The sequence below is a fragment of the Somniosus microcephalus genome, chromosome 2, assembly GCF_052327205.1.
Source record: "Somniosus microcephalus isolate GS21.2 chromosome 2, FLI_Smic_1.0, whole genome shotgun sequence".
Classification (NCBI taxonomy): domain Eukaryota; kingdom Metazoa; phylum Chordata; class Chondrichthyes; order Squaliformes; family Somniosidae; genus Somniosus; species Somniosus microcephalus.
This window is the reverse complement of record NC_140988.1, coordinates 146478311-146499587: the sequence shown is the minus strand read 5'-3', so window position 1 is coordinate 146499587 and position 21277 is coordinate 146478311. Positions and strand designations below refer to the sequence as shown.

At 43.8% G+C, this 21277-nt stretch overlaps 1 protein-coding gene across 1 annotated transcript in view; it reads right to left on the bottom strand.

The window, feature by feature from the left end:
- cfap299 (cilia and flagella associated protein 299) overlaps positions 1–21277 on the bottom strand; it is a 1221566-nt gene that overhangs the window by 774397 nt on the left and 425892 nt on the right. Inside the window, exon 3 of the mRNA XM_086004005.1 lies at positions 9074–9164. Within this exon, the coding sequence (XP_085860131.1) occupies positions 9074–9164 (91 nt within the window). The remainder of the gene's footprint in view (positions 1–9073; positions 9165–21277) is intronic.

Genomic DNA, 21277 nt, shown 5'->3' with positions numbered 1-21277 from the left:
CCACCCATTCCTCTGGGCACCAGGTCTTGCTGTGTAAAGGAATGAGCCATACCTATTCAGAAAAATACACCATCCTATGAACAGAATTCTGACTTTATTAAAACATGACAAACTGGGTTTAAAAATCTAAATGCCTCAATGGCACAAAGCTGTAAACAGAATACAGGCTTTTGAGATAGGATGAGTTGTTAACACAAAGCTGTAAACACCATACAGGCTTTTGAAATGGGAATTGGTTGTTGACACTGAAACAATGGCCCTATTGAAGCAAAGGGTTGGAGCTTCCAAAAAGTCTGAGCTTTGGGAAAAACACAATACCATAACCCAGTTAAATTGTTTTGAACCAACACTTTGTAAACAGGCATATGAAAGAGCACAATGGTATAATGTTAAGGTGTCATAAACCAACACTTCGGGAAATAAAAACACAGAACATTAAAGAAACATATGCCTTCATAAATATGACATCAAATGAAACAAGGAGACATGAAGTCTGTAATACAACCAACCAAGGTAGCTAGGAAGACAATCATGTAGTCGGTTGAAGTGTTTTTAATTTACATGTTGTAAAAGATACAAACAGAAGACTTTGTAAATATGACATCAATAGATGCACCAAGCAATCACATTGTTTTTATGATAAGCTTTGAACACCTACACAGCAGACAGAATTCTGCAAGATAACAGCTGAATTGACTGTAAGAATAGCAGGGGTCAACAGAAAGCTGACTAGAGATAATTAGCTTACATCAGCAGAAAACTTCAAAGGATATACCACTGAAAAAAGGGTATAAAATATAGAACTTTCAAATAGGAAGACAGAAGTCGCTGGAAGGGGCAAAGTGATTCTCGGCTTCAGAACCACTCTGTAAGCCTACAACTCTTTGAGTCTCGGGTAATCAAAGGTATTTGATTTTGGTGGATATCCTGGATTAAGAATAAATAGAAATGTAAAAATGTAACAAAGTTAAGATTTGAGAATAAGGCTCTCCGATGATAAGAATTGTAAGCTATTTGTTTTTGGAACTGTTAAAGTTGCGATTGACTCACCAGCTGTTAACTGCATGTCGGTTCTTTAATAAATCTATATATTTTTAGAATTTTCTCACATAGTACTTCTGTATCAAACTTGCAAACTCAATATCTGTACACTCTTTGGTGAGGAGTTGCAGAATTCTGGGGGAGTTTTCCGGGCCCTCATAATATCCAAAAGGTTACAGTCTAGTTAAGCTTATTAAAAGTGCTATCTACAGGACGGTAACATCTTCAGGTCGTTCCTTTCCTTTAGGGAGAGATAGTATGGACCTTTAGTCCCAATTAAGCGTCTATAGGATTTGGCTACCTCTAACTTTAGTTGAAGGCAAACGTCTGGGGAATACGCCTGATCAAGGGTAGCCCGAAAAGGGCTAGGACTAGTAATTATCCCTTCAGCTGCAGCAGTCCGCAGATCTCTCCGACAACCTCTCGCCAAAGTCTCAGCCTCCTTTGGCACTGCTGCCCACTCATGTTGAGGTAGCTCATCCTCTGTCTGTAAACCCTCTGTCGCGGGTATCTCCTGCGGCGAGGAGCCTCAATGCGCTGGCGCCTTCTGCCCTGTGCAGCATCAGGTGGCTGAGCAGGAGGTTGGGGCTTTTGCTGCTGTTGCTGCTGAGCTGCCTGGTTCTGCTGCTGCCGTGGATGCTCCTCATCCGAATCTGAGGTCCATGGTGAAAGAAAATGAATGGTTCCCATGCTGCTTGCAGATGCCTCCATTGGGGATGCACTCATTGCAAGTGGGGAGAGAGTCTTCCAAGGAGGTCCCACAGTTGATAGATTCAAGCTGCAGCACCTCCGACTTCGGAAGGCCTTCTAAAAGTAAAGTTCTTTTAAAGCAAAGTTCTGCCACCTGCAACTAATCCCTGATGAAATAACCGATTTAATGTTAGACCTGCTGCTGTGAGGAGACCACTCACTTGTCAACCCACCAAGTTTAGCTGGCATGGTTTAGAAGGTTCGTGGAACACGCCGAAATGGTTGAAAAATCACAAGGGCCTCTCAAAATAGGCTTAGAGTCCCTTAATGAGCATTTAAGCCTCTTACCAAGCTCTCTGGCCAGCTGGAGGCGGGACCGTTGCCCGTCCTGCAAAACCGGCACCAGCAAAATCCCGCAGAGGCGGGTTGGAGGCGGGTTCCGAACCCGCACTCATTTTTTCTGATTTTCCCATTTTCCCACTTCCAAACCCGCCTTCTTGGACGTCAGAAAATCGCCCCCTATTTGTTTGTTAATTTTCTCTTACGCGTGCTTCTACGTGGTTGTTCCCCTGTGGCTTCAGCAGGTGTAGAGGCACCTTGCTCACTTCAATGCTATGCCTGCTTTGACGCCTTTGGTGAGCACCCTCTAGGTTTGGGGGCCTGGGAGGGCTCCGCAACAGTCTGCTCCTCCTGCGGCTGTGTAGGGGCTGAGACGGTCATCTCAGTTGGGTGAGGAATCTGGGGCTCTGACCGAGGGCTCTGCTGTAGCATTGTTGTGTGAGCACTTGGATAGGAGACAACACTTCCTGGTTGTCAACCACCAACATCCCTCTCATGGGTCACCCGCACTTCACTGCTAGCAAGTGGCTGGAGAGTACCTTGCTGCACATCAGTGGGGCCATGAGGACCCATCTCTGTAATGATTGTCCTCATAATGGGGACGTCCGCGTACCTCTGGTTCCTCTCCTCAATAGATGCCCATCATCCTCCATAGCAGACCATCTATTTAGAAGAGTCACCATGCTCTGTTGAGTCTGGCAATTTACATCCTCCATGGAGGTTGCCATCCTTTCCATGGCAGCACCTACATTCACCATTGCGTGCACCATGGCATTGCTCATGTTTGCGATGGACTCCTCCATTCCCTGCACACTCGCAGTTACCGTGGATACAAACCCTGTCAGAGACTCCTGCACTTGTTCCTGAAGTTCAAGCACTGCTCAATTTCTGGATAGCCCCAGAGGCACAGCGTCTACATGCAGCGGAGCAGAGCTAGGAGCGTCCTGCGATGAGGACTCTCCAGTGCAGTCGCTGTCTCCACCATCTGCTGATGCTCACTTGTCACCTGGTGTTTCACAGCTCACAACACTACTCTATCTCGCATAGGATCCACCGAGGTGTGCGTCTCTGCGCTGGAGCTGGATGCACTGATTTCTGGTGACGCTGCTCCCTCAGAGGCTCCTGGTTCCTCTGAGGAGTCGTCCAGCTCTTATTCCTGGACAGTGGGGAGGGGGGCTCTCGATGGTCCTGTGGGGGGGTAAGGCATGAGTTAGACATGTGATATGTAGGCACCAGAAACATCCTATTGTGCAGATGATCAGAACTTAATCTGTATGAACATCAGATGCCATTTCAGTCACTCATGAAATCTAAATGAGAGGGTTGCAAATCTATTCTGTCACCAGCTTGTTCTAGTGTGCCTGTCTCTCTGTCCCCTGCTTCCAGCTCCTCTGCAACTCCGTCTATGTCGAGAGACGCCTCCTCAGCGTTTGTTAAAGTTGTGAGTGATGGTGGACCACCTCCTGTCCTCGTTCTCTCCCTCTTATTGTGGGCTCTCTTTTCCTGCAATGAGGGACACAAGTGGAGTTTCAGCGAGATTGATGGAGTGAATGTAAAGATTACATAACGTTGAAGCTTAGAGGGAGACGAAGATGGAGTGAGGTGCCAAAACCAAGGTGCCTCCCTGTGCCTTGTTAGTTGTTGTCATTGCATAACAGTGCGAGCGAGTGTGAGGGGTGTAGTAGGATGGTGAAGTGATTCTGTACATAGAGAGTGAGGGATAGGTAAGGGTGCAGAGTGCTGGTGATGAGAAGAGATGGGAGGCACAATGAAGGTAAGTGTGATGTTAGACTCACTTTTGCTGACCGTAGCAGATCATTGAACTTTTTTTGGCACTGCACCCAGGTGCGTGAGCACAAGGACCTGGCGCTAACCTCATCAGTAATTTGCAGCCAGGCTGCCTTTGTCTGCTGAGGAGGCTTCCTCCGGCCATCGAGAGGGAACAGAACATCCCTGCGCCCTCTTACTCCCTCCACAAGAGAATGGAGAGAGTCCTCATCAAATCTAGGAGCAGCCTTCGATCTTGCAGCAGTCATTTTTACAGGACCCATTTTCAGGAGAAGCATAAACCAAATGAAATGCAAAGGCTACATGGGCCCCTTAAAAGCTCCTGAATGGAAGATGTCAGCAGAGGCGAACAGCACACCCGAACCCACTGATTGGGCCGGGTAGCACGCACGTCGGGCTTAATAAGCCCAGTTAAATTAAAATTCTGATTTGGGAGCAGCTGAAGCCAGCAGCAGGATCGGAAGCCACTGACCACACAACCCGATTCCAACGTGCCTCCGATGGGAAAATCGCAGCCTTACAGCCTCAATACAGATCAAATGTGTCTTCCAAATCCTGAAATCAGCAACCTCTGACATTTGAAAGTGAACAGATGAAAGTTTTTCTTTTACAGTATACTGCAGTTGCAGCTGTGAACTATTCAGCTTGTTGGAACTCCCGACATACTTACCTGATGTGATATCCGAACGACGTGAAATCCATTGAAAATGTGGGAAAATAGAAAAAGGCTGGCAAAATAGCAGTTAACAAGCACTTAACAAGCAGTTAAGTATCTTAAATGCCTCCCCCACTGCTTAGTGTCGGGTCTGTTCTGAAATCGCAGACCCGTCACTTTGGAAACTTACATGGAGGTGGGTTCGTGCTGGGTTCACAACCCGCCGTCAATCATTTCGAATTTAACAGCTGACCAGCCTCCAAACCCGCCCTCTGAGCACTGGGAAAATCGCGGCCATTAACTCTGTTTCTCTCTCTACAGATGCTGCCTGACCTGCTGAGTATTTCCAGCATTTTCTGTTTTTATTTCACAATGAAGTTAACCCTCTTATAATGGGGACTCATTTCCATGTTTTACTGCTTTAGCTCCACGTGGGTTTTAAAGTGCCAGACTTTGCACCCCCTACTCTGGAAATGTCCATACTGGTATGGGTGCCTACCTATTTTACATAAGTGGGCTGACTCTGACGTTAGCAAAGGATTGGGGATTTTCACGGCCAGACAGGGGTAGAGTAACTAAATTGCAGTTCATTACAAATATTCGGGTTTTTTTGTACCTCCTGAGATCAAAGTCTGTTATGTCCATATCTTTATTACTAAAACACAAACTTTCATAGAAATGCAGTGCAATATTGTGGCCTGAAAAATTGGCAAACAATTACTGATCTGTTATTGGCACATATGAAACTGATCTAAAGCTAAAAGTGACTGAAACCAGACTGCCTCCAGGTCTGACACAAAGTAAATTAGCTGCTTTCAACAGAAACAAATCCCCATGGCTTGAAAAGCTTCTTCAGCATACTGGGTGACCACATCACCCAGGATATACGTTCATTGCCTTGTCTGTCAAAGCGAAGCTAGTCATTATTTTTGCAGGGGGTAGAAGGTTGGAAAGGATTGAAGTTACATTCATATTAAATGATGCACTTGGCAATATAAATCATTACACAAGGAATACAATATTACATGAAACAGATGTAATGGACTGGAACATCTGAAAATTGTCAATGTCACAAATCTGCAAGCAGCTAAACAAAATGCCTGAAGGATGGCACAATCTTGTACTTGGGTTTACTCAGCTATCAATCATTGTAATCATTCATAGAATGTTTCATAACTTGAAGAAGCAGGTACAAATTCATATGATATAAAAGTAAATGTAAATATCAAAGCAGCCAGAATCTAAAGGCACAGACGTTTTAGCAAAAATTCTTATTTTGCATCGAAGAAATTAAACTGATGAAATCTCATAATTATCTGAAGAAATTTGTAATTTTATTGCAGAGCAAAATTGAAAATTTCAAGCTTTTAAGTTATTTCATATTGACATCATGCGGCTCGAGAAATTTAACACCAGCAATTTCCGTGGGCGTTCTCCTGATCTTCCATCATGACTTCCCTGGAAGATCAGCGGAAACCCCAGAGAAATGTCATAAACAGCCGTTTACGATATTTCTCGAGAGTGTCTGCTGATCTTCCACGGGACTTTCAGTGTGAGATCAGAGAACCCCCACAGAAATTCGACCCCACATTCTCTGACATACACTTTCAGTGCAGATCTTATGTGTTCAATAAAAGAAACCTTAGCTAATTTCAATTACAGGCCTATTCAAATTTCAAGCAGAAGTACGATTGTTAACAACAGTTGCCATTAATTTCTCCCAATTGACCGCCATAAACTTTTTTTTAACCTCCTGGCCTCAGCTTTTAGATATTACACTATCGGCGAGGATTCTCCAGATCGCCTGCTGGAACTTTGACAGAAGATTAGCAGAAAACCTGGAGAAACAGCACAGATGGCCATTTGCAATTTCTCCAAGGTTTCCGCCAAAGTTATTGTAGGAGACTGGGGAATCCCTGTGGAAATTCTACCCATCCTCTGCTCTTTTGCTCTTCTCGTGATACTCACAAGAAAGTTGGTGGAGGTGCCTTGCTCTGTACTGAATATCTTTCTTCTTTTAATTTGCTCGCCTGGGAAGAGCTTCCTCTCCTCAGCTCAACATCTCTCCTTAACTAAGGTTGTTAACTTATCTGAGAAATTGCTGGAATAAGCCCATATTCCACTATCCGATGGAATAGCATATTGGTACAATAAAGTATTGAAACGCTGGGCTAAACACATGCGGCAGTAATTTCCACAGAGTTTCTCCCGATGATCCACCCTAACTTTATAGCGGAAACGGCATAAGTTACAGAGGGTGATTGAGAGAACCTCCGCAGAAATTCTACCCCATGAAATTTAATTTAAAGACAGGGAGGCAGCCATTTTGACTTACCTGTTTTACTATCACGAAAGAAAATGACATTTTATTTCTTGGTGTTGTGAAAAAAAAATTTTGTTGAGATTTCCCCCATTCCTTCAGTGGTGGAAGAGAGGAGATTCTTTGGATATTTTAATACGCACATTAACCTACTTATTATAAAAGGATTGAAGCTAACATTAAAATAACACCAATCAGAAAGTCTAGATCTATGGGGGTGAAATTTAACTACAGCTGGGGTGCAAAATCTGCAGCAGCAAATCGGTTGCCCGCTATACACCCTGCCCAACTTCTTTTTGTGTATAATGGGCATCCAATTTACTACAGTCCATTTTCTGCCCTCCACCGAAATCACATTTCATCACCCAGGTGTCCTCCTTTATCAACTTAACTAAATATTTTTTAGTATCAGAAATTGAGTAGAATTGGAATGGAAACTGCAGGATTTCCAATGAGTCACAAAGCAAACACTTAAAGTGCAAAATTTAAAGTAAAACAGTAAGATTAAGCAAACTAGAAAAATACACCTCTGTGAGGATCTGACAGTGAAGTGTTAAGCACAAAGTGCTACTTGAAGTGCCGTCTTTGCCCATGTAAATACAGTTTGATATACTTTGTAGAGTTTGCACAAAATGAGAATTGTCAAACAGTTAGTCAAAATTACCTGTATGACTCATACTTTTTCCAGTAGTGGGTTTATTAAATGGGGGTAAATTTGGGTTAATTGAAAACGAAATAAACATTCCTACAATCAGCCTTTTTTCATCAAAGGAAACACTTCAGAGGCCTTGGAAAATAGTAAAGGAAAAAAAGGAGTGTGTCAGCACAATATTGTTAGTCATATACTGTGCTATATTTTCTTCCTCAGGTTTTAAACACAGGAAGAGGTACATTAGAAGCTGCTTAATTCACTGTTTTCTAAGTCAACTACAGTGGTTTCTTTGAATAGTCTTGAAAAGGAACAAGTTGTAACCAGTTCTTTTATACCAACTTCAATAACATAAGTTTAAAAGCTAGAATGGCTTATGCATGAAACTGTTTACATAGTCAATATTCAGTGGGAAAATATGTGTCCGCAGGTTCCAGTATCCCTTCTCTGGGTTATGTTTGATCTTGTAATTACAAATCCCATAGGTCCAGGTATAGGAAGGCCATCACTTTTTTTGTTGTTTGTTTTTCCAATCAGAATCCATTTTTTTTAGTCAAGCTCTAATTCAAACCTTTTCAGCACTAATGTTCCTACACAAAAGGCACTATGCAAACTACATTTTTCAATCACCTACATCTATATATTTTTCCCCCAATCACTTGCATCTATATATATTTTTGAAATTAAAATTAATTGAGTTACAGAAAAAATATAACTGCAGCTATTGTATCATGTAGGGAAGAGTAAGCAAGTATGTAGTGCTCTGTGGTGCGTGGTGATCTCTGTAACTGTAACAGTGAATATTATAAAAAGGAAATGAAGGAACTGAACAAGCACATAAAAATAAATCATGCCTAATTAACCTTTAGAGCACTAAGTTTCCTTTGGAGTTCTTAAATAAAACTCATTTTATATAATATTTTTGCACACTCCTTTGGTCAAAAAAACTAAGTATAAGTAGAAAATAGAAAAGAAAATCTTAGTTTTCATTTACAGGAATATTTGGACAAATTAAAAAAATTCAAACCATTTTTGATACTGCTACAGTATCATGCTGTATGGTTAAAGGTATAGGGGATGAATTTCCTCGGGGCTTCTCCCACTCCACCGCCATAAACAGGGTTTCCACTGAACGCCTGTTGAAGTTATGTCAGCAGAGTGGGAGAAGTCCCAAAGAAATTCACCCCTGTAGAATATTCATTGAACACACCTGAAAGCTGCAGCTGAAGCTGCTTGTAAAGTCCTGTAAAATGCTGAGGTAGTTCTTAAAGAGGTCAATGACATAAATGTACTTTTCAGTTAAAGGAAAGGTGAAGCTTTGGTCCCATGACAAGACCCTGGGGGTGAAATTGGTCTTTGGTGGGAGCGCAAAACAAAGAGTGATAACGAATTGGCAGCTCGTTTTACACCCCGCCTGATTTTCTTTTCCGTGGAATGTTATCGCCCGTTCTGCGCCACTGCCAAAGACTAATTTCACCCCACTTATATTATTCAAAGTAAATCCTGTTGAGATTACAGATCAATCCTTGTGCAGTTTCCTCCAATATAAAAATAAATTACATACAGGTTAAATCCTTGATTATGTACTCACAGTCATTTTCCCGCTGCGGTTGGCGTCCTCTCGCTCTGCCAGTGCCATCAGGAAATTATCCGTCAGCTCTTTTCCTGCACTTGCCAATACTCTGCAAGGAGAAAATAACATAAATTGTTTTTTCAAGAAACTTGCTTTAAAGAATCCTGTCAAACCCTTCCTGTGAAGCTAATGTAAAATGATATACTTGTCAACAAGGGGACACATTTGGAACATGCAGAACACAATTTATGTAGAAATCAGTGCTAATTTGGTCAGGTTGCATAGGACAAATCTCTTCCAAAAGGCTTCAACAAAATAAATATCTAGAGTGGGAAGTGTAAGGGCTATGATTATTTCCATGTTCTTTTGCAAATACTACAATAAATGGTTTAATACATGTATGAATTTACCTATATGGCTCAAATATTTGAGGGATTACCCTACTTACAATTGGTTGTTTCAAAATGCTCACCTACATATATGGTCCAATTGAAACTCTCAGCACCCCCCCTCCCCCGTAGGCACACAAGGGCCTCATACATATGCAAAGTTCAGAGTCCTATGACGTAAATAGGACCCTGCCATGGTTTTAACATTCAGTCATGTGTTAATAAGATTAGCATTTGCTCTATTTACAGTACACCTACAATTAAGTAAAAATAAATCCATATTCACACCAGTTTCAAATCATGGAATTTATGATGCGTACATTGTTGACATCAAAATGTAAACATCCACAAATTTACACAAACATCAGTGACCTCTCACTAGTCATGACAATCATGGACTGAAAGGCTGGAAAGATACCGATATCAGTTTCATGAACTTGAGCATTTACACTGGAACATATATCGGTAGTTTTATACCATTATTTATATACTGACAAGGTTTTATTTTACCACCTTCATACAAAGTGGCCTTTTATCAATTACATTAAAATTTTTTAACGTAAACATGGTTGCAGTTTAGCTGCCAACTAGTCAATAGAAGCAAGAAGTAACTGTTGGCCAAATTTTCCTCTGAGTGTTAATTTCTACAAAAAGATGTGCACAAGCACGGGTGCCAGACCAGTAAAAAGTAGTACTGGACTATTTATCTATTCCTGCCATTATTCTGTGCAATGCTCCCAATCTAATGTGGGTTCAGGAAAATTAGAAAAAAGAAAAAGTTGATTGCTTAAGTCCTTGTAAAAGGCCAATCATGTGGGAGGGGGGAGTTAACAGGACCATATATTGTGAATTTGGGTGCATGGCCTAATCCCTGGTATGCACTCCCATCATGCAATGTTCTATGCCAAAAAGATTTAAACACAAAACTTTACCCTTAAAGGAGACACAGGATCCAGGGCCACCTCTTCAGAGATACAAGAGCCAAGTTTATGAATGCCTATCTGGCCTTTACCCCATGTTTGTCCAGTGTTGGGATATTCTCAGATTACGCCATCATAATGCCTTTGATATCCACCGCAAGTTTAGGATTTAAGCACATGCGCTAAATCCAGAACTTGCAGTCTGTCAACATACGCATTAACAGGCCATCCACTCTGCCTCCGAAAACCTAATTGCTGGCCCAGAGTTGGGCTATTTGCCCACCAACTGCCCAGCAATTACACGGAAATTTTACGGCTGGCGGAAACAGACGTAGGGTCTGTTTCCACAGGGTTAGGGGGATACCAGAGATGAAAAAAATGCTTTCTTAAAAATTAAATGACTTAAAAACTTTCATGAGAAACAATCCTGGTGTATGTTTAAGCTGCAGGTTTTTAAAAAAAAAATCATAACTTTCTGCAGTGCACAGTATTTGTTTACAAGTGGGAATTATGAGTAATAAATTGGATTCCCACGATAAAAGCTAAATCTGATAGTATTCTAAAAGCTGTAGTAATGAGTATTGTAGTAATTTAAATGAATGAATGACAATCTGTTTTCTGTTTGGAGGACCAGGTCCACGTGATCCCAGGTACGCTTCCGCTCAGGCTGCGTCCCTGGGATCCATTGGCCATTACGTTGCTCTCCTACTTGCAGCGTCAGAGCGCAAGGAGGCCTGCCATCAGGTAGGTGTGTATTCTTTTGTCAGGTCGGCCGCATACTCCGGAGGTACACCGCTGACCGCAATTTGTGGCCCATAGTTCCATGCCAGAAATGTAGCCTCACAAAACTTACCCTGAAATTGCCAGAATTAGTAGGAGTCCACCATTTCTTCTTTTTTTAATTTTCTGTTTATTTCTGAATCTTACAATGGTTTCTGTACTGGTGCAGTTGAAAGTTTTCATCACATAGCATTTGCAGAACCATTCATTCACACAAATTACATTGATACTATGCATGTTTGTATAGTTGCATATACTAATACAGTGGTGTTTACAGTTCAAGATAAGACCATAGCTGGGAAGGGGTGCACAAGAACTACCATGCCTTGTTTAGGAATATCATTGGGTTGGGTCACTATTCTTTTAGCACCAAAGCTGGTCTGGTATTGTTGTACAGCAGTTCTCCCTCACTTGTTAGCCCTCCCTCTATCATTAGAGATGTGCTCTGATGTTTGAGAGAGAGGGAGGGTACTTTTCCAGACTTAAGCAAAGCCTGACTATCATTCAATGTAACTGATATTTATCATACATACTAAAAAATAAACACCAGTCGGCGACTGCACCACCAGAAGTGCAGCAGGGTGAAACTGCCACTCAGTGATTTGACTTACTGGTGATCTTGTCCCAAATTCTAGGAACAGGGTAATTTAAATATTGGGAGTGGGTACCCAAGCCTGCAGGATGTTGCAGTAAGAGCTCCTGAGCCACAGCATATGCAGAACTCAGAGTGGCACTCCCCCCTCCAAGGTAGAGCTAGAGGCCCAAATCAGGCCAAAGATAAAGGTCAGCTGAATTTAAAAAATTCTCCCTGGAACACCTGGAGCAGTGTTCAATGAGGCTCTTGCCTTCTTGCACTGCATCAACTCACCAAGGCTTCTTCGGCAACACCTCCCAAACCAGCGACCTCTTCCACCTAGAAGGACAAGGGCAGCAGGCGCATGGGAACACCAACACCTCCAAGTTACCCTCCAAGTCACATACCATCCTGACTTAGAAATATATTGCCGATCCTTCATCGTCGTTGGGTCAAAATCCTGAAACTCCCTACCTAACAGCACTGTGGGAGTACCTTCACCACACGGACTGCAGCAGTTCAAGAAGGCAGCTCACCACCACCTTCTCAAGGGCAATTAGGGATGGGCGCCAGCGACACCCACATTCCATGAAAAAAAAACCCCACCACAACTACATAAATAACCAGGTGGGTTACCATTGAACTGCTCACTCTTCCAGCCTTCACTAGGCCCAAACTGAGACCTGCAACTGCGCTCATAATCTAGCTTTATCAGGGCATGTCTGTGAAATTCCTGAGAGAGCCTGGGAATATCCCCAGACAAGCCTCAAAAGTGCTGCAACAACATAAGTGGGACAGTCAGAAGCAGCAACCCCACCATCCCCTGAGCACACTTTGCTGGTTAGTAAAAAAGGGTTGGTAACCCGGTGGATCCCAGTTTTGCTCCAAATATTGACCCCCTACCAAGATTCTGTTCCAAGGTCACACAATTTCTGGGTACTTTATTTAGATGTTTGTTATGTTGCTGAACAAGGAGCCTTGCCATAGGAGAGGGTAGATCTTCTCACTGGTAGCAACAAGAATTGTACTGATCTGTGCCGACCTGAACACAATAAAAAAATAGTTTATCTTGAAAACTTAATGAATTTAAATGCCATAGGTTGGAGAAACTGACAAAATTAATTTAATCTTCAAAAACAAAAAAAAGTATAACCATGAGCAAACTACAATCCTTTGAGTAATAGGATTTTTATAAATTTGTGTGAATAATAGAAGCAAAATGTTATGAATATAGCAGCACGTATCCTTGAGTTGGCGCTTGAACACTGTGGTTGCACAGCCTTGACCCTACCACGAGGCACTCACACCTGACAAAACATTGGCACAAATGTTCAAAATAGCTACAATGAACACAGCTCTATTGCTCCTCCAAGATTTACTGGGATAAACCTATATCATCTCTTGCTGAATTAGCATTAACCATAGCAATAAATAAAAGTTACTGAGAAACTTTGAAAATTAGAAAGTGAATCTGTCATTAACATAGCAAGAATGGCTCATGATTGGTTGGTAAGTATTTCTCCCTTTTTAAACTTAAATCTCTTTGGTTTATAGTTTCTAAGGTGTGATATTCACCATCTAGAATCGAGGCAGAGGGTATTTAAGAATAATATTAATAAATTTAATTAATTACATAGAATGGGAGATCAGGCGATGTGTTGCTGCTGCAATATGTGGGAGCTGGTGGACACCATTGATGCTCACGGTGATCACATTTGCAGTAAGTGTTGGCTGCTCGAGGAACTCTGGCTCCGTGTTGAAGAGCTGGAGTCCGAGCTTCAAACACTGAGACACATCAGGGAGGGGGAGAGTTACCTGGACTCTGTGTATCACGAGGTATTCACACCAATTAGATTAATTAATTCAGATGTAGTCTGTGGCCAGGGTCAGGATGGTGTGACTAGAAGTGAGGCAGGTACGGGGATCCAGGAGGTAGTGTTGGAGGAGCCGTAGCCCTTGCACTTGTCCAACACGTTCGAGGCTCTTACTCCCTGTGAGGATGGGAACAGGGACTGCGGGGAGGATGAGCAACCTGACCACAGCACCGTGGAGCAGGGGGCCATTCAAGTGGGGGGAGTTAAAAGAAATGTTGTAGTGGTAGGGGATAGTATCGTTAGGGGGATAGATAGAGTTCATTGCAGCCGAGAGCGAGAGTCCCGAAGGCTGTGTTGCCTGCCCGGTGCCAGGGTTAAGGACATCTCCTCTGGACTGGAGAGAAACTTGGAGTGGGAGGGGGAGGATCCAGTTGTCGTGGTCCATGTTGGTACCAATGACATAGATAGGACAAGGAAGGAGGTTCTGCTGAGGGAGTTTGAGCAGCTAGGGGCCAAATTAAAAAGCAGAACCACAAGGGTAATAATCTCTGGATTATTACCTGAGCCACGAGCGAATTTGGCTAGGACAAATAAAATTAGAGAGTTAAATGCGTGGCTCAAAGACTGGTGTGGGAGAAATGGGTTTTGCTTCCTGGGACACTGGCACCAGTACTGGGGCAGGAGGGAGCCGTTCCGTTGGGACGGGCTTCACTTGGCCAGTGCTGGGACTAGAGTCCTGGCGGATCATATAACTAGGGCTGTAGAGAGGGCTTTAAACTAACTAGTGGGGGGGAGGTTCCTAGAGAGCAAATAATAAAAATAACAACAGAGAAGGTCATAGACATAGGTAGCAGTGGGGAAATTAAAAACCAGAGCGTGTCAGGAAGGGGCAGAAGGTATGGAGTAAAAGGTAAAGTAATAAAAAGGGCAAAAGCAGGAACTACGTGTCACAAAACATATTTGAAAGTTCTCTATCTGAATGCACGTAGCATTCGTAACAAAATAGACGAGTTAATGGCACAAATAACTACATATGGGTATGATCTTGTGGCCATTACAGAAACATGGCTGCAGGGTGACAATGCCTGGGAATTAAACATACCAGGTTATTTAACGATCAGGAAGGACAGGCAGGAAGGAAGGGGAGGTGGGGGGGCTATGTTAATAAAGGAAGGAATCACTGTAATACAGAGAAATGATATTGGGTCAAAAGATCAGGATAATGAAACAGTTTGGGTGGAGGTAAGGAATAATAAGGGGAAAAAACACTAGTGGGCGTAGTCTATAGGCCTCCGAACAGCGGCAACTCTGTTGGACGGAGTATCAATCAGGAAATAGTTGAGGCTTGTAATAAGGGAACATCTATAATTATGGGGGATTTTAACTATCATATTAATTGGACAAATCAAATTGGGCAGGGCTGCCTTGAGGATGAGTTCATTGAGTGTATTAGGGATGGGTTTCTTGAGCAGTATGTAACTGAACCGACCAGGGGGCAAGCAACCTTAGATCTGGTCCTGTGTAACGAGACAGGATTAATTAAAAATGTCCTAGTAAAGGATCCCCTTGGAATGAGTGACCATAATATGGTTGAATTCCATATTCAATTAGAGGGTGAGAAGGTTGGATCTCAAACAAGCGTGCTAAGCTTGAATAAAGGAGACTATGAAGGTATGAGAGCGGAATTGAGTAGAGTGGATTGGGAAAATAGATTAAAGGGTAAGACGATACATGATCAGTGGTGTACATTTAAGGAGTTATTTTACAACTTCCAAAAAATATATATTCACTGAGAAGAAAAGGGTGTAAAAGAAAAGACAGCCATCCGTGGCTAAGTAAAGAAATTAAGGATAGTATTCAACTAAAAACAAGGGCATATAAGGTAGCCAAATCTAGTGGGAGGATAGAGGATTGGGAAAACTTTAAAAGACAGCAAAAAATAACAAAAAGATTGATTAAAAAAGGGAAGATAGATTATGAAAGTAAATTAGCAAAAAATATAAAAACAGATAGTAAGAGTTTTTATAGTTATATAAAAAGAAAAAGTGTGGCTAAAGTAAATGTTGGTCCCTTAGAGGATGAGACCAGGAAATTAATGGTGGGAAATATGGAGATGGCAAAAACACTGAATGAATATTTTACTTCAGTCTTTACAGTAGAAGACACTAAGAATATCCCAACACTGGACAAACAGGGGGCTAAAGGGGGGGGGGGAGAAGCTAAACACGATAAAAATCACTAAGGAAGTGGTACTCGGTAAAATAATGGGACTCAAGGCGGATAAATCACCTGGACCTGATGGCTTACATCCTAGGGTTTTGAGGGAAGTGGCGGTAGGGATTGTGGATGCATTGGTAATAATTTTCCAAAACTCCCTGGACTCGGCAAAGGTCCCGGCAGACTGGAAAACTGCTAATGTGACACCCTTATTTAAAAAGGGCAGTGGACAGAAGGCTGGAAACTATAGACCGGTTAGCCTAACATCTGTGGTAGGTAAAATTTTGGAGTCCATTATTAAGGAGACAGTAACAGGACATTTGGATAATCATAATTTAATAGGACAAAGTCAGCATGGTTTTATGAAGGGGAAGTTGTGGTGTATGTAACCTGTTCCACCTTAAGAGAACTTAAGCCTGTTCCACCTGAAGAGATGTACTACTTTCTCTGGCTGCTGTGTAGCGATATTGTATTCAGTATAGTCCTGACCTCCAACTAGTAAAGACCTGTTGAACTTTATTCTTGTAGTCTGTGTCAGTAATTAATCTTAATACAACTGGAACACACAGACTTAACAGTAGCGACGAGTCCGATTCTTACCCTGCGGCAGTTTATATCCACGGCGGCTTCGTCCACAGAACGGGCGTCGAAGAGAGGCATCCACCCTCATCACCCTGCTGGAAGACACGTCGCGCGGCAGGCATCGAGAACCCGGAGTGCAGAAGACATCCTGAACTCGAAGCCTCCATCAGCGGCAGTCAGCTATCTTCTTTCTACCTCAGTGGTGGGTAAGCCGGTCAGCGACGCGAGCAGAAAGTCGGCCGCGTTGGCTGCACAGACGGGGGGAGGAAGACGGAGGAATAAGGGCGGTGAGATCAATCGCGACCGGAGATAAGGGCCGGGCCGCATTCGGGCCGAAAGGCGCAGCGCGGGGACATCGATCGCGGCTGGTGATAAGGGCCGGGCCGCTTTCGGGCCAAAAAGGCGCAGCGTCTGGGGCGACTGAAGGCGTGAGAGCGGCGGTGAAGGCGAACGCAGCCGGTACTAATAACCGGGCTGTCAGAAGGGCTGCGAGGCGCGACATCGGGGAAGCGCGAATGCCCGAGGGAGCCACGGTGAAGCGGAGACAGCGTCGGGGGAGTTACTAACCGCTGGGAAAGGGGAGCAGCAGCGGCACGCCAAACGCCATTGCAGCCAGTGGGTGAAGACCGCCAAGCGCGGGAAAACCGCCATTTTGTAGGCGGAGGACGAAGACAAGAGCGGGAAGCCGCCATCTTGGGATAAAATAAATTGCAACGATGCCTAAACATGGGAACATTGATACCTTTGATGGCGATATCGAAGATTGGGCCATGTATGTAGAACGCATACAAAATTATTGTAAAGCAAATAAAATCCCAGATGCAGAGAAAGCACTAACGTTATTGAACTTAATGGGTGCGAAGACATACGGGCAATTGAAACACCTTTTATCACCAGATGAACCGGCGGATAAGATGTTCGAGGAGATTGTTACTGTCCTGAAAAATCATCTAAACCCCACGCCGCTGATGCTAGCGGAACGATTTAAATTTTACAGCAGAAGGCAGTTGAAGGATGAAAGCAATGCTGAATATTTAATGGAATTGCGTAAGCTGGCAAAGTACTGTCAGTTTGGAACGGGACTGACAGACGCGCTAAGAGATAAATTTGTGTGTGGATTATCAAAAGAAGATACACAAAAGCGACTGCTCGAGGAGAATGAGCTGACGCTTGAGAAAGCGGTCACTATGGCAGCAGCACACGAAGCCGCAGCGAGAGGCACGGCAGTAATGCAGCTACGGTCACCGGAACACAGTACAAATAAATTGGGTTTGAGTACTGTAAAATGTTATCGTTGTGGAAAGACAACACACGATCAGAACCAGTGTTGGTTTAAAAACCAAGAATGCAGAACGTGTGGCAGGCTTGGCCACATAGCTAAAGTATGCCGGTCAGGAAAGAAGACCAGCAACAAAAAGTCACCGCAAGGAAAATACATAAAGGTGCACAAGGTGACAAAGACCAGTTCGAACGAACAGAAATCAGATTCAGACGCTAGCAGTAATGAACTGGGTAGCTTAAGAGTACACAACGTTGGTAAGGATGCAGATCTCCAGACAATTTGGGTCACTCTTCAGATAGCAGGAGTCCAAGTAAAGATGGAATTGGACACTGGATCGGCATTGACGGTCATGAATAAGAAAGATTACAAAAGGTTATTCCAACATATTCCCCTACGGGATGCGGAGATTATATTGAAAACATACACGGGGCAAAGAGTGTACCCCATCGGAAAGATAGAGGTAAAAGTGGTCCACAAGGGCGAAGAAAGCCAAGTAATGGACTTATATGTGCTACCTGAAGGAGGTCCACCACTACTGGGACGGGAGTGGATTAGGAAAATGAATATGGACTGGCATTCCTTAAAAGCACTAACGGTAGATTCCGGGGAAACAGATGTCAAACCTAAACGATTGTCCAAAATATTGGATGATGCTAAAGAGGTGTTCCAGCAAGGACTGGGAACACTGAAAGGAATTACGGCAAACATCAAGATTGATGAACATGCACAACCAAAATTTTTTAAAACCAGACCGGTACCCTATGCAATACGACCTACTGTAGAAGCAGAACTGGAAGCACTAGAACGCTCAGGTGCACTGTCTAAGGTAGATTGGAGTGAGTGGGCTATGCCCATTGTTCCCGTTATGAAACGTCCTTCGAGCAACAAGCCAGGAGAACCAGGGAAGGTTCGCATCTGTGGAGATTTCAAGATCACCGTTAATCCGGTGCTTCACACGGTGCAGTATCCGCTTCCGTGGATTGAGGATATTTTTGCTTCGTTGTCTGGTGGGAAACACTTCACCAAGATAGACCTGGCGCAGGCGTACTTGCAGATGGAGGTTGATGAAGAGTCACGCCAGTACCTCACAATCAACACGCATAGAGGTTTGTACCGGTATAATAGGCTGGTTTTTGGAGTGGCATCGGCTCCAGCAATTTGGCAGAGGGCCATGGAGCAGGTATTACAGGGAATTCCAGGCACACAATGTTACCTGAATGATATTCTGATTACAGGTGATGGTGATGAAGAACACCTCGCAAACTTGGAACTGGTGCTCAACAGACTGAAAGAGTATGGACTTAGAGTTAATCGGCAGAAATGTGAGTTCTTTCAGAAGCGGATCTCGTACTGTGGTCATGTCATTGACCGGGAGGGGCTTCATAAGTCTCCTGACAAGATAGAGGCAGTTGTCAAGGCTCCCGCTCCGGATAATGTCTCTCAGTTGAGGTCGTTTCTGGGATTGATTAACTATTACCATAAGTTTCTACCGAATCTATCCACGGTACTGCACCCGCTGAACGCTCTTTTACAGAAGGGGGTACCATGGGAATGGAGCAAAAACTATAAGAAGGCATTTTGCAAAAGCAAAGAATTGATCACCTCAGAGGAAGTGTTGGCTCACTTCAACCCGACACTGCCTATTCGGTTGGCTTGTGATGCTTCTCCATATGGTATTGGGGCAGTACTCTCACACAAGTTGCCAAATGGCACGGAAAGGCCAGTCGCGTTTGCATCCAGATCATTGACCTCCGCTGAGCGCAACTATGCGCAGATCGATAGGGAGGCTCTCAGCCTTGTATGGGGAGTGAAGAAGTTTAATCATTACCTGCAGGGCCAAAAATTCACACTTCTGACAAACCATCAGCCGTTGGTATCCATTTTTAACCTTAAGAAGGGTGTTTCGGTAATAATAGAAAGTCAGTAAGAATGCCACCACAAAAATAATGATCCAATCCAAGAATACACCCAGAAATGGTAAGATAGCCAATGTATGCCTCTTGCCAACTCTCCACTCTGCACTCCCCACTTATCACCTTGATGCTGTAGTGTGTAAAGCGACAATATGCAAAAAAAATGGCACCATAGATACAAGATACAGGAAAATTGTGCACAATGTTCTAACATATTCCAGCCTTCTGCGAAAGTCCTGTGGTTTTAAAAAAACTGGTTTTATTCATCATAGTAATTCTATTCCTCCGAAGCAATGTTTTCTCATATTTTAATTTAAACTTATTAAACCAAGTTTAGATAAACATAAGCACTACTCGGGGAATAACGGGAAATTTTCCCAGTGTCCTGACCAATATTCATTTCTCAACTGATACGGCCAAAACAGATTAATTGGTAATTTATCTCATTTGCTGATAGTGGGACCTTCTGTGTGCAAATTAGCTACTGGATTTCCCCAATTAAAAGTGATTTCACTTCAAAAGTAATTAATTGGCTGTGAAGCACTTTTGAACACCTTGAGGATGTGAAAGACATTGGGACCAATTTTCCCAGCCCCGAAGAGGCAGGTTTCAAGGCGGGAAAGATGGGAAAATCGTGCAGGTTTGGAACCCACCTCCAACCTGCCTCCGCGCAATTTTGCCGGGGGCGGTTTTGCTGGGTGGGAATCGGTCCCACCTCCAGCAGGCCAGAGAGGTTGTTAAGAGCCTTAAATAGTAGTTAAGGGCCTCTGAGAGGCCCTCGTTATTTTTCCACATTTTCAGCGTGTTCCATGACCCTCCTAAACCACGTCAGCTAAACCTGGCGGGTTGACAAGTGGGTGGCCTCCTCACAGCTGCAACTCCACCATTAAAATGGAGCTTTCATCAGGGATTAGTTGCAGGTGGCAGAACTTTGCTTTAAAATATCTTTCAGCAGTTTTAGCAGGCCTACCAAAGTCGGAGGTGCTGCAGCTTCTATCTATCAACTGTGGGACCTCTTTGGAAGACCCTCTCCCCGCTTGGAATGAGCGCTTCCCCAACAGAGGCATCTGCAAGCAGCATGGGAACCATTCATTTCCTTTCACCATGGACCTCAGATGAGGATGAGGACCATCCAGGGCAGCAGCAGAACCAGGCAGCTCAGCAGCAGGAGCCCCAACCTCCTGCTCAGCCACGTGATGCTGCACAGGGCAGAAGGCAACAGCGCATCGAGGCACCTCGCCACAGGAGATACCCCCCACAGAGGGTTTACAGACAGAGGATGAGCTACCTTAACATGAGTGAGCAGCAGTGCCAAAGGAGGCTGAGACTTTGGCGAGAGGTTGTCTGAGACATCTGCGCACTGCTGCACCAACACCTGGAACCCAGAAGAGCGGGTGGACACCCCTTACCAGTGGCTGTCAAAGTCACCACCGCATTCAACTTTTTTGCCTCAGGATCCTTCCAGGGATCATCAGCAGACATCAGCGGCATCTCCCAGTCGGACGCCCACAGTTGCATCACGCAGGTTACCGATGCCCTTTTCGCAAAGGCGCACAATTACATCCAGTTCTCAAGGGATCAAGCAAGAATAACCGTGCGTTCAGTTGGCTTTGCAAATATGGCAGGCTTGCCAATGGTGCAGCGCATCATAAACTGCACACATGTGGCCCTTAGGGCACTCCATCATAACCCAGCTATCTTTGTCAACCGAAAGGGCTTCCACTCCCTCAACGTACAGCTGGTGTGTAACC